Here is a 12,446-nt window from a genome sequence, read left to right as displayed (position 1 = left end):
ATGTTCAACACTAGGAAAATATGCAGATTGAAAGTGAAATATACTAACTTTCCTTAATGGATTACCTTTGCATGTTTGTAAAGTCTAGACAGCAGAAGACATACTATCAAAAGTCAAGGTGTGTCTGTGTGATTGTTTGGTGTTATATGGTAAAATGTTTTTATTAGTTGATATCTTTATTGCCATGAATATATATATATATATATATATATATATATATATATATATATATATATATATATATATATATATATATATATATATATATATACACACACAGGCAACCCATGTTTAACGAAGGTTCACACAACGAAATTTCGCTACAACGAAGGTTTCATTTTACTACCATCTGCTCGTTTAACGAACACCAAACTTGCTTTAATGAAGTTTTATCCAGGTAATTTTTTTCCAAATTTGAAAGCCCCACCGTATCATGCAAGCTGACAGGCTTTTGAATACACCAGGAGCTGCTGGTACTAAGGCCTGCCTCAGGAAAAATCCTGGGACACCTATAGAATAAAGATCAAGATCAAGATCAAGCCTCTCGTGGACAACACGCGCAACACTCACTCCCCAGTCAAAACATAACAGCGTTAGCAGCAGCTTGTCTTCCCTAGCTCAACTTACCACCAAAACGCCCTGCAATTGGCCTAGTGTTCGTAAGAAGACCAGGAAGTCTCTTACTCTCCAAGTGAAGCTAGATATTATTCACAGACACGAGAGAGGCCAGAAAACTATAGCAGTGCTGGCCACCATCTTGACTCCATATTATACTGTCTCTATTTTCAAGTCAGCAGACTCTATTAAGAAGGCTGGTGAGACCGTATCTTCCTTGCAAGCTAAAAGAACCACCTGAACTCATGACTCTACAATGGATAAAATGGAAAGCCTTGTGGAAATGTGGTACATAAGTTTTGTATGCGGTACAATGATGTGTCCTTTGTTTACATTCCACAGGTTGCCGGTTAGTGTCTTTCCCGTTTCACTCTTCCTCCCTTCATAAAGTTAAGATCATCAACATTATAAAGTTACATACATACATACATTAGTGTACATTATAATGACAAATTAAACTACCTAAATGTTTAACTTCATAATTTTTACTTTCATTAAACCTTAACTGTAATATGATGCACTCTTGCTTTGCTTACTCTCAATGGAAGTTCAAATCAGGGGTTAAACTTGTTATAATCGGTTCGCTTAACGAAGTTTCGCTTAACGAAGTGTTTTTAGGAACGTAACCCTTCGTTAAACGGGGTTGCCTGTATATATATATATATATATATATATATATATATATATATATATATATATATATATATATATATATATATATATATATATATATATATATATATATATATATATATATATATATATATATATATATATATATATATATATATATATATATATATATATATATATATATATATATATATATATATATATACAGTCATACCTCGTCCAACACGACAGTTGCGTCCCTGAGCTCGTCGTGTACGTCAAGATTCGTGTTCAGCGAATAATAGGCCCTATGGGAAATTGGGGGTTATGTTCCCAGATCCTCAAAAAAAAAAAAAAAACAATAAATGAAGTACCAAGCACACATTTTATTTAATTATAGTACTAGTACCTTTAGTTTATTTGCTGGTTGGAGAGGGCTTGAAATATGAAGTGATGGGCCTCTGACTGGCAGATGCTTCCATATGGCATAAAGTCTCCTTGTAGGGCAAAAAAAGCTCCTCAACACCCCTCTTGAACTTACCGTATTTTATGGCTTACAAGACGCACTTTTTTCCTAAAAAATACCCTGAAAAATACTAATTTCACTGTTTGATCTGCTGCAGTCTCTGACGAGACAGCCAGACGTTACCCTACGGAACGAGCTCAGAGCTCATTATTTCCGATCTTCGGATAGGCCTGAGACCAGGCACACACCACACACCGGGACAACAAGGTCACAACTCCTCGATTTACATCCCGTACCTACTCACTGCTAGGTGAACAGGGCTACGTGAAAGGAGACACACCCAAATATCTCCACCCGGCCAGGGAATCGAACCCCGGTCCTCTGACTTGTGAAGAGCACTCTAACCACTGAGCTACTAGGCATGTGTGTGTCTTCCAAGATGAATGTTGTATTGTAAGGCAGCATCCAACCTCCAGTGAGCTTGGACACTTGACAGATATCAACCTGGATTTGTATGTTGAGTCATTACATTATGATGTTAGCTTAAGTACCATTTAATTTAGCCTTTTATTTTATGTAAACTCAGTACTTAGGTGTTACAAGTATTTCCAATACCATAATCCTTCCTGCAGCCTACTCAGCGTGTGGAGAAAACAGGCTGCTCCCTCGTCTCATTGCAACACACACATACATGTACACGAACGCACACACATCATGCCAGGTGCCTTTATACCTTTATTAATAGAACATCCAAGTGGCTTACTCATTCAAGCAAGAGTCAAAACTCCACTTGTGAATTGTATTCACATTGATAAAGCCTATGAAGCACGACTGCAAAATAAAATAAATACAAACTGCAGCACTGACGTGTTCGGTTTCTGCGATCGGACAAGTGATTTCGTAATATAAACAACAGGTCCAAAACATGCCATCGCCCGCCACTAAAACAAGAAGAGATGGACTGTTTCACTGTGTATATGTATTTACCTATGGTGTTTTTATTTACATAGTTTTAAATTTGTGGTGAGTGCTCCAGCAAATTTGTAATGAGTGGTGAAACAATAGTGTCTTGCAGGCTCCTTGCTTCTTATGTTTTTGTGTTCAGTGGTCAGGTATATGGTGAATGCATTCTTGTATGAGAATGACTTTTTTTTCTTAGAAATTTCTTTCAAATATTAGGGTGCGTCTTCCAAGGTGCAGCATCTTGCTAGCCATTAAATACGGTAATGCTCCTCTCCAGGATGAGATCTGTTTCAGTGTAGAGGGATGTTGCATCTTCCATGACTTTCAGCAAATTACGAAGAGTCCAAGACGCTTAGGAGGGGAGGTCAAGTGCATCCACCAGGACCAGCGGGAGATTCAAATAGAGACCAAATCATGCAGTCGCGAGTCAAAGTTGTGCTCAGCAAATATGGAATATTTTACCGATTCGTGTATACGCGAGTTTCGTGTTCGGCGAATTCGTGTTTGGCAAGGTATGACTGTATATATATATATATATATATATATATATATATATATATATATATATATATATATATATATATATATATATATATATATATATATACAGGCAACCCCACTTAAGGGGTTACGTTCTAAAAACACTTCATTAAGCGAAACTTCGTTAAGCGAACCAATTATAACAAGTTTAACCCCTGACTTGAACTTCCATTGAGAGTAAACAAAGCAAGAATGCATCATAGTACAGTGAAAGGTTTAATGAAAGTAAAAATTATGAAGTTTAACATTTAGGTCGTTAAATTTAACTTAAGTCATTATAATGTACACTAATGTATGTATGTACGTAACTTTATAATGTTGATGATCTTAAATTTATGAAGGGAGGGAGAGTGAAGCGGGAAAGACACTAACTGGCAACCTGTGGAATGTAAACAAAGGATGCATCATTGTACCGCATACCAAACTTATGTACCACATTTCCACAAGGCTTTCCATTTTATCCATTGTAGAGTCACAAGTTCAGGTGGTTCTTTTAGCTTGCAAGGAAGATACGGTCTCACCAGCCTTCTTAATAGAGTCTGCTGACTTGAAAATAGTAGAGACAGTATATGTAGTTTTCTCGCCTCTCTTGTGTCTGTGAATAATAATCCAGCTTCACTTCGAGAATAAGAGACTTCCTGGTCTTCTTAGGAACGCTAGGCCACATTGCAGGGCGTTTTGGTGGTAAGTTGAGCGAGTGAAGATGAGCTGCTGCTGACGCTGTTATGGGAGTGAGTGGTGCGTATGTTGTCCACGAGAGGCTTGATCTTGATCTTCATCTTGATTCTACAGGTGTCCTAGGATTTCTCCTGAGGCAGGCCTAAGTATTTGAGGCTCCTGGTGTATTGAAAAGCTTGTCGGCTTGCGTGATTTGGCGGGGCTTTCAAACTTGGAAAAAATTACTTGGATAAAACTTCGTTAAAGCGAGTTTGGTGTTCATTAAATGAGCAAATGGTAGTAAAATGAAACCTTCGTTGTAGCGAAATTTCGTTGTGTGAACCTTCGTTAAACGGGGGTTGCCTGTATATATATATATATATATATATATATATATATATATATATATATATATATATATATATATATATATATATATCAGTGGAGACCCAATACTCGAACTTTTCAATACTCGAACGCAAAAGTTCAATTTAATACTCGAAAAAATACCTGATAGTCAAACGTCCACACACGTGGCTGTAAACAAAGGCTCCCTGTCATCCCCCTTCCCCCTCTGCCAGTTGTGATTTGTGTTGCTGCAGTCATCAGAATAACATTCTCCTGCATTCTATCTGTAGTTTTTCATTTATAAATTTACATAACACCAAAGTCTTAATAGTGGTGAAAATATCTGGTAACCAAATGGCTGCACATTTGGTCATATACAAAGCTTTGTCATCTCCCTTCTCACAGCCACCACTGTACCATTCTGATTCTGTATTATTGGTAATACTGGTAATACCGGTATTGCCGTAATATCAGTACAGGGGATCCTTGCAATTCGACGGGGTTAGGGTGGTTTTTCATCGGTCGAATCAGCATTTATTCAAATCATGAAGCAATTTTTCCCGTAAGATACTTAAGAATTAGTGGGGATAGGGACCAACCTCCAGCCTGGACCCCCTCAAAACCACTATAACCTCTATAAAACACAAACTTAAACTAAATCAGTGCTATTAAAGGCTTCATTTATATCTAACTTGTTTTATTAAACACATTAGGGTGCTGTATAGTACATTTTTAGAAATAAAAACACTTGCAGCGGTCTCGCAGTACTTGTCCTGTTTTTCCAAATTGTTGATACTGTTGATCTAGGGACACCCAATTGCACTGCAATGACACTGTGAGCTATACCTGCCTCACACTTTATTGTAAACTCAAGCTTATCTTTGAAAGGCAGGAAATTGTGCTTCTTAGGGCTGGGGCTGGAGGTGGCTTTCCGTCATCTTGAATCAGACGAAACACACCGTTTTCCTCTAGTGTCAATTTTTAGTCAAATTAAGATTTATGGTTTCTAATTAACACTTATAATAAAATTAATTTTCTTGTTAATTGGGATGATGCTATAATCTTAAATCAATAGAATCTTGATAAGTAGATGTAAATATTTTTGTCTTAGCCTAGCAGTGAAAAGTAGTTCAGTTGTTTGTTTACATTTCACTGGGACTGCGACATTCCAAGGCAGAACTTTCAAGGAACAACTGACCAAGATGAGCAGCTCTGTTGTTTATGAGTGGACAAAGCTGTCTGAAGAGTTTCTCATAGAGAGCATTAAAGGCCAAAAATAGCAATGAAAAATAGCAACGGCTTGCTGGGGTGAAGGGGCCACCATGTTTGTTTACAGTTGACAAATGCGACAAAGGTGGAAGCGAGCTTGTGTGTGACGACCAGCGTCGACAAAAGTTGACAGTCTTCAGGAAGTTGACAGAAAAGTGCTAGTGTGACACACAGGGTAGCGTCAGTTTACACTTCTGCCTGGCGGGTTTGTAGCAAATTTGGGATGGCGGTGGATTTGACCAGGTGGGTGGCGCGCAAGATATGAATGTCGAATTGACGAGTCAGTCGGTCGAACCTTGAGGATTGGGTATTAATTAACTGAGTTCAAATTGGCGATAATTCAAACTGTGAACAGTTGAATCACGAGGACCCCCTGTATAACGGATGCCGGTGTGTATCCCTAGTCCTGCCGCAGTCTTGAGAAAAACAACATTATTCTGCATCCTATCGGTACTTTTTCATTTAGAAACTTATGATGACACCAAAGAGGCTTATTAGTGATGAAAATAAGGAATCTGGTGAAAGTGCAAGTGTTAGTGAGCCACAGCACTCCATTAGTGGATTTACAGGAATCACACCAGGATAAAAGTTACAACAGACATTTTCATGGATGGTGACTCATCTTCTGGCGACCTCCCTCCTCCTCCTCCCCACCCTTCTCCCCTCCTTTTCTAAGTTATCCATCACCAGCTTTCTCTTACGGTATGTACAAATCAAAATTGTAAAAAAAATAAATAAATAAATAATACGTTGAAATTTTTATAAACTTAAGATTGGAACGAATTACCTGATTTATAGGTATCAATAGTCAAACTTTTTAAGACTTGAACAGCCATTTGGAACTAATTAAGTTTTAGTATTGAGTCTCCACTGTATATTTTAGAACATTCAGACTTTAACTTTTGCTTTAACTTTTTTGTTTTTAATTTTGAAAATCAAGGGTTTACTTTGCTAATGGAAGTTTAAGGATAAGTTGTGAAGCTCTAAAGTTGGGATGTAGGCAGGTATTGGTTTAAGTTCTTATTGAAAGATTTTAATGTAATGATGTAAGTTTAGGGTGCCATTGGAGGACTTGCAGTATTATTTGCTGGAGGCCTGTAGTTTGTGTCATTACTGTGTTGTATTTGCTTTAGTGTTTAGAACAGATTCACAAATATTTTGATGCCTTATCTCAACTATTTTTAAGAGGCCATAGTGGAATTCAATCATGTTTTCATAGGTGTATTTTGGGATTTTGGTGATAATTTAAGATAATTTAATGAAGATTCTGTATTTTGTATGTCTATATACCAGGCTACTAATCTCATATGGGGCAGCCGAGACAAAGTACCTCACACTCACACATTCACACTATTGAACATTGCCAGTTATCTACGTATAAGAAAAAACAGCCATGAAGACTTGACCAATTATCTCTGTGGCCTTTGAAAATAGTCCTTATGAGAGTTTGAAGCACTAAAGAATATCAGCGTTAGTCTTAAGCCTCAAAATTCCTTAGTGCAGGACTCTTGTGTACTGCCTTGTTGTGCCATGCTTGGTTTTTTCTCTTGGCAGCACATGTCACGTTTGGTTTCTTGTGTGATTCATGTTCAGTTGTCTAAACATTTATTTTTTTCCTTTGACATTGGATGTTCAGGGTTGATCTATTTGTAATGCAGTCAGCTCTCGATTAACACAAGTTTGAATAACGCAATTTTGATTAAACATGACTTGATATTTAAGGAGATAAAATTGAATAATGCAATTTATTCAATTTAACATAGCTTAACTCAACTTGATGTCATGTGCACCCATGTTGCTTCTGAGGGAACCGCCTGAGACACTCAGTCAGATTCTTAAACAATACCTTCCACCTTCATCAGTTGAAGGGTACCATCCAGGAGAAATCTGTGTTCTTAAGAGCATGGCCTTCCCACACCTCAGGAAGGCACCAATCAGGCAGGATTTACCTTCGCTGCAAAAGTGAACCAAGTCCCATGTCTTTGTCAATATCTTCGCATAAATTTTGCCTGAATACCTATTATTATTAGTTTTTTTTTTTTTTTTTTTTTTTTTTTTTGTGAACTAATTTGTTTTAGAAACAAAAAAATATGGGTTATCATTCAAATAGCCTACTTTACAAAAATTGTGATTGGAACCAAACCCAGGAACAACAACAACATTGCCGCTACCAGCTTCAATCACTGCATCTCCATCTCCCAAGTTTTCCATCAGAATTCTTGTTGGCTTGAATTAGTTGGAATTAGTTGTATGTCTTTATTGCTTGATGAGTACCAATTTATGTAGATAGCCTGCACAGTTAAAGAAGGTGGCAATTTTCTCCCGTGTTAAGGCCATTATACAGCCATCTGTGTTTTTTATTTAGAAGCACTTTTTCCTGGCTCACCAAGTCTATTAATAAATCATGTTCTGCAGCAGTAATAGGGCTGGTTGTCTTCATAAAATTCTTCATGTTGCCTGTGGTGGAATGGTGAGGCAGTGTGGTCTGGACTGCATGGCTCAGTCAGCTGATGTGATGGTAATCAAGCGCTGCTATGAGTCACCACCAAATTATACTCATGATTTATTTCATTAAATGCAGTAATAATAAATGTATGAATATGGAATGGTATTCCTGGCATATAGAATCATATGCCAAATCACATTGAATTAATATTTTTTTATTTCTTGGACAAGAATGTGTGTTATTATTGTTTCCATGACCTAGTGATTTATTAATAGTTTTAAGGTTTGAGTAACAAAATCCCCAAAATGGGCCAGACTTCCCCAGTGGCCAGGAGCATAACCCCATATTATTTTTTGTTTTCTATGGGAAAATCATGTTTGAATAGCAAGATGTCTCCAGGAACATAACCCTCACATTAATTGAGAAATGACTGTGTATTCCTCGGCTTGAGTGGCACCTATATCATTTGCTCCTGAGCAATGAGAATGTGCATATGTCTATGATGCATTGGTTTCATATTCATTGTTTTCTTGTTTAGTATTCAGGCTTTAGTACTTCTGCAAAACTTTAAATATGATTTTTATGTTGGTTTTACCAGTTCCTTTTTACCAGTTTGTGTTTCTTGCATTGTTCTCTGAGGCCTCTTTGCATGTGTCAGAAAGAGAAAGTTGTACAAAACATATTCATGTTTTGCAAGCTGAAGGGAGATGTGCATGATAGCACATGAGATGCTCACTGCCAGCACCATTGCACCTGTTATTGCACCACACATACACACACATACTTGCTTGGGAATATGAACAGTACAAAATGGTGATGAGAAATACTCTAGACAGAATGAAGCAAGAACTCATCAGAAAGGATAGAGTGATGATAGTTGGAGACTTTAATTGCAAAGAAATAGTGTGGGAAGACTATGAAGTGGTGAACGGTGGTGAGTGGGCAGAGGAATTGTTAAAGGTAGCAACAAATAACTTGATGACACAGTGGGTGAGATCACCAACAAGGTGCAGGGGACAAGATGTTGCAGCAAGGTTGGATTTGGTATTTACCAGGGGCATCTCTCTAAAAGAGGAAATTGAACATGAATGTCCCTTGGGGAAAAGCGATCATGATGTCCTAAGCTTTGAGCTGGATATGGAATTAAGCACGAATAAGATTGTGGAACACAGGGAGGAAAAATTAAATTATATTAGGGCAAATTATAACCATATAAGGGAGTTCTTTAATGAAATTGACTGGTCCGTGGTATACCAGGAAAGGGATATGCAATTGAAATACGATAAATTTATGGATTTGTATAACTCTGCTGTGAAAAGTTTGTGCCATATCACAGAAAGAGGACTTTAAATAATAAACAGTGGTTTAATAGAAATTGTGAAGAAGCAAAAAAGAACAAAGAAAAGGCATGGAAGAAACTTAAGAAAAACAGTGATGTATTATCAAGAGAAGTTTACAAAACAGCAAGGAATAGATATGTTGAAGTAAGGAGAACAGCACAGAAGGAATATGAACAGAGGGTGGTGGAAAACTGTGATAGTGACCCAAAATGTTTTACAAATTCATAAATGGAAAACTAAATATAAGGAGGCAATAGAAAAGGTAAAAATGGGAAGAAGTATATGAGGATGCTGGAGATATAGCTGAAATTTTGAACAACAACTTTTGCAAAGTGTTTACAAAGGAGGAGCATTTTATGGGAGGAAGGCCTACGGAAATAAAGCAAATGCAGGACATCATGGTTACTAAGGAAGATGTAAGGAAAATTATAAGCAATCTGGATATTAATAAATCAATGGGGCCTGATGGCATATCTGGGAGGTTGCTAAATGAATGTAAGGATCAATTGTTGAACCCAGTATTTGATATTGTGGAAACCTCCATACGAACAGGATTAGTCCCGAAAGAGTGGAAAAGAGCTGACATTGTGCCTATATATAAGAATGGTAGTAGAATGGAACCGCTAAATTATAGACCAGTATCGTTGACTAGTATATTGTGCAAGGTATGTGAAGAAGTAATTAAAGCTAAGTGGAGTGAGTATCTAGAAAGTGAAAACATTCTGAGTGAAAGACAGTTTGGTTTCAGAAAAGGAAGATCGTGCGTATCCAATTTATTATGTTTTTATTCAAGAGTGACTGACATACTACAACATAGAGAGGGATGGGTGGATGCTATCTACCTGGACTTGAGAAAGGCCTTTGATAAAGTACCACACAATAGACTGATGTGGAAACTAAAGAAGATTGGAGGAGTAAATGATAAACTAGCAAAATGGATGGAAAATTACTTAATGGGAAGAGAAATGAGAACAGTGGTGAGAGGAAGGAAGTCCGAGTGGAAGAAGGTAACCAGTGGAGTTCCACAAGGGTCAGTGCTGGGTCCCATCATGTTTTTGATTTATGTTAATGATATGCCAGTAGGAATTGACAGTTACATGAACATGTTTGCGGACGATACTAAAATTATGAGGAGAGTAAAGAATGTGGAAGATTGTAACAAGTTACAGGAAGATCTTGATAAAATATATGAGTGGAGTAAGGAGTGGCAGATGGAATTTAATATAGACAAGACCCATGTTATGAAAATGGGAAGAAGTAGATACAGACCAAACAGGGATTACAGGCTGGGTGATGAGAAAATTAAAGAGACCAATGAGGAGAAAGACTTAGGAGTAACCGTGCAAAACACTTTGTCACCGGAGAAACACATTAACAAGATTTTTTGGAAAACATATAACATGCTTCAAAATATTGGCCTTGCATTCCACTACCTAGATGAAGGAATGATGAAGAAGATATTATGTACCTTAATAAGACCCCAGTTAGAATATGCAGCATGTGTCTGGTCACCGCATATGAAGAAAAATGTGAAGAAGGTGGAAAGGGTACAGAGGCTGGCAACAAGGATGGTACCAGGACTCAGGAGTTAGACTATGAGGAAAGACTGAGGAAGCTGGGGCTGACCACATTAGAAGAGAGAAGAACAAGAGGAGACATGATAACTATGTATAAATTGGTGAACAAGATTGACATACTGGACAGAGAGTTGATAAAGGTGACCACAAGTAATCATCTCCGAGGACATGGAAAAAGCTAATAAAGACATCTGTCTAAATGACGTGAGAAAATACGGTTTCCCGCATCGTAGCATTGATAAGTGGAATAAACTAAGCAGTGATGTCGTTGACGCGGTGTGTGTCAATCAGATGAAAGAGAGATATGACAGGAATGGACAAGGAGACAGGTCACAGAGAGCTTAGCTCGGGCCCTGTAATACACAAATAGGTAAATACACACACACACACACACACACACACACACACACACACACACACACACACACACACACACACACACACACACACACTCACACACACACTTTGAAAAGATTCTCATATGACAAGCAAGACATGAAAGGTGTAGAACATTGTAACAAACTGATACTTTATAAAAGAATAGCTTCAAAGATTATGTTTAGGGTGCTGCATTATTAGATTTGTTCATGTATATGTACTTCCAAAGTCGTACATGATGTTAGTCTGTTCCCAGCATTTCCTATACAACACAGTAGTTATCAGTGTGTTACTAAGTTACCAGGCAGCCACTGCAGTATGCTATCCATTCCCTCACTGCTTTACATACCTCTTAGTGCAAATGTGTTAGTGATGTCATTGACTTGCCCATTTGTTAGTGTGATTAAGATATTTATTTACTTGTCTGTAAAACTCTAATACAAGTTTTTATTAGCAATAATCCCTCTAATTATGTAAAATTTGATGATCCTGTAAGTTGAGATTGTCCCAAACTGAGACAGTTTTATAATGATTGAGTCACTACAGGTTTTCCTTTGATATAGAATATGAAATGTTTCTTCATGAGTCACTACAGGTTTTCCTTTGATATAGAATATGAAATGTTTCTTCAATCAGGTCTGAACATGTTAGCAGTGCACACACATTACTGAAAAATTATAGGGCATATGAACACAGGACAGTTGAAGATTGCCATGCTATGGGACTGCATGATTGTGGGTATTGGATCCATGCACTCTCTGATTGTTCTCATATGCCTTCCCAGGTGCGAGGAATGTTGGGAGAGACTGATGATGTGAAGGCTGAACAGCTGGAGAAACAGGTAAGCAATGCATGTGCCAGAGAGAGAGAGAGAGAGAGAGCAAATACATATTGAAATTGCAATAAGAACATGACCTCCATTAATTCTGAAAATAATAATACATTAGCTATAGAGTGATTTGCTCATTTTTGTCTAAGGACTTCTGTTCTTCTGTGCCTGGCTACTTGTGAGTGTGTTTTCTAGTTGTAGCATACAGGGGCCTGAGCTACACTCCCATGATCCTGTCTCCATATCAGTGTGCTCTATGCAAATGTCTAGTATCCCCTCACAATGTTATTTATTCCTTGCTTCTATTGCTACTTTTTGTATTGTATTCCAAGTACTATCTATATTATTACAAGGTAAGCTGCTCTTTTTTAGTCACTCACACATGCAGATGTATACTAAGTGCTGA

The 12,446-nt window shown here is 37.5% G+C and overlaps 1 protein-coding gene across 15 annotated transcripts in view; it reads left to right on the top strand.

Moving 5' to 3' along the window:
* LOC123511272 (transmembrane protein 245-like) overlaps positions 1–12,446 on the top strand; it is a 57,149-nt gene that overhangs the window by 24,688 nt on the left and 20,015 nt on the right. For all 15 annotated transcript variants that reach the window (XR_006676732.1, XR_006676731.1, XR_006676730.1 and 12 more), the window contains one exon: positions 11,996–12,052. Coding sequence is in view for 6 of the 15 variants with exons in the window: in XM_045267019.1 (XP_045122954.1) it covers positions 11,996–12,052 (57 nt within the window). In the remaining 9 variants the exon portion in view is untranslated. The remainder of the gene's footprint in view (positions 1–11,995; positions 12,053–12,446) is intronic.

Source organism: Portunus trituberculatus, chromosome 31 (genome assembly GCF_017591435.1).
Source record: "Portunus trituberculatus isolate SZX2019 chromosome 31, ASM1759143v1, whole genome shotgun sequence".
NCBI lineage: Eukaryota > Metazoa > Arthropoda > Malacostraca > Decapoda > Portunidae > Portunus > Portunus trituberculatus.
This window is presented reverse-complemented; position numbering and strand designations above follow the sequence as displayed.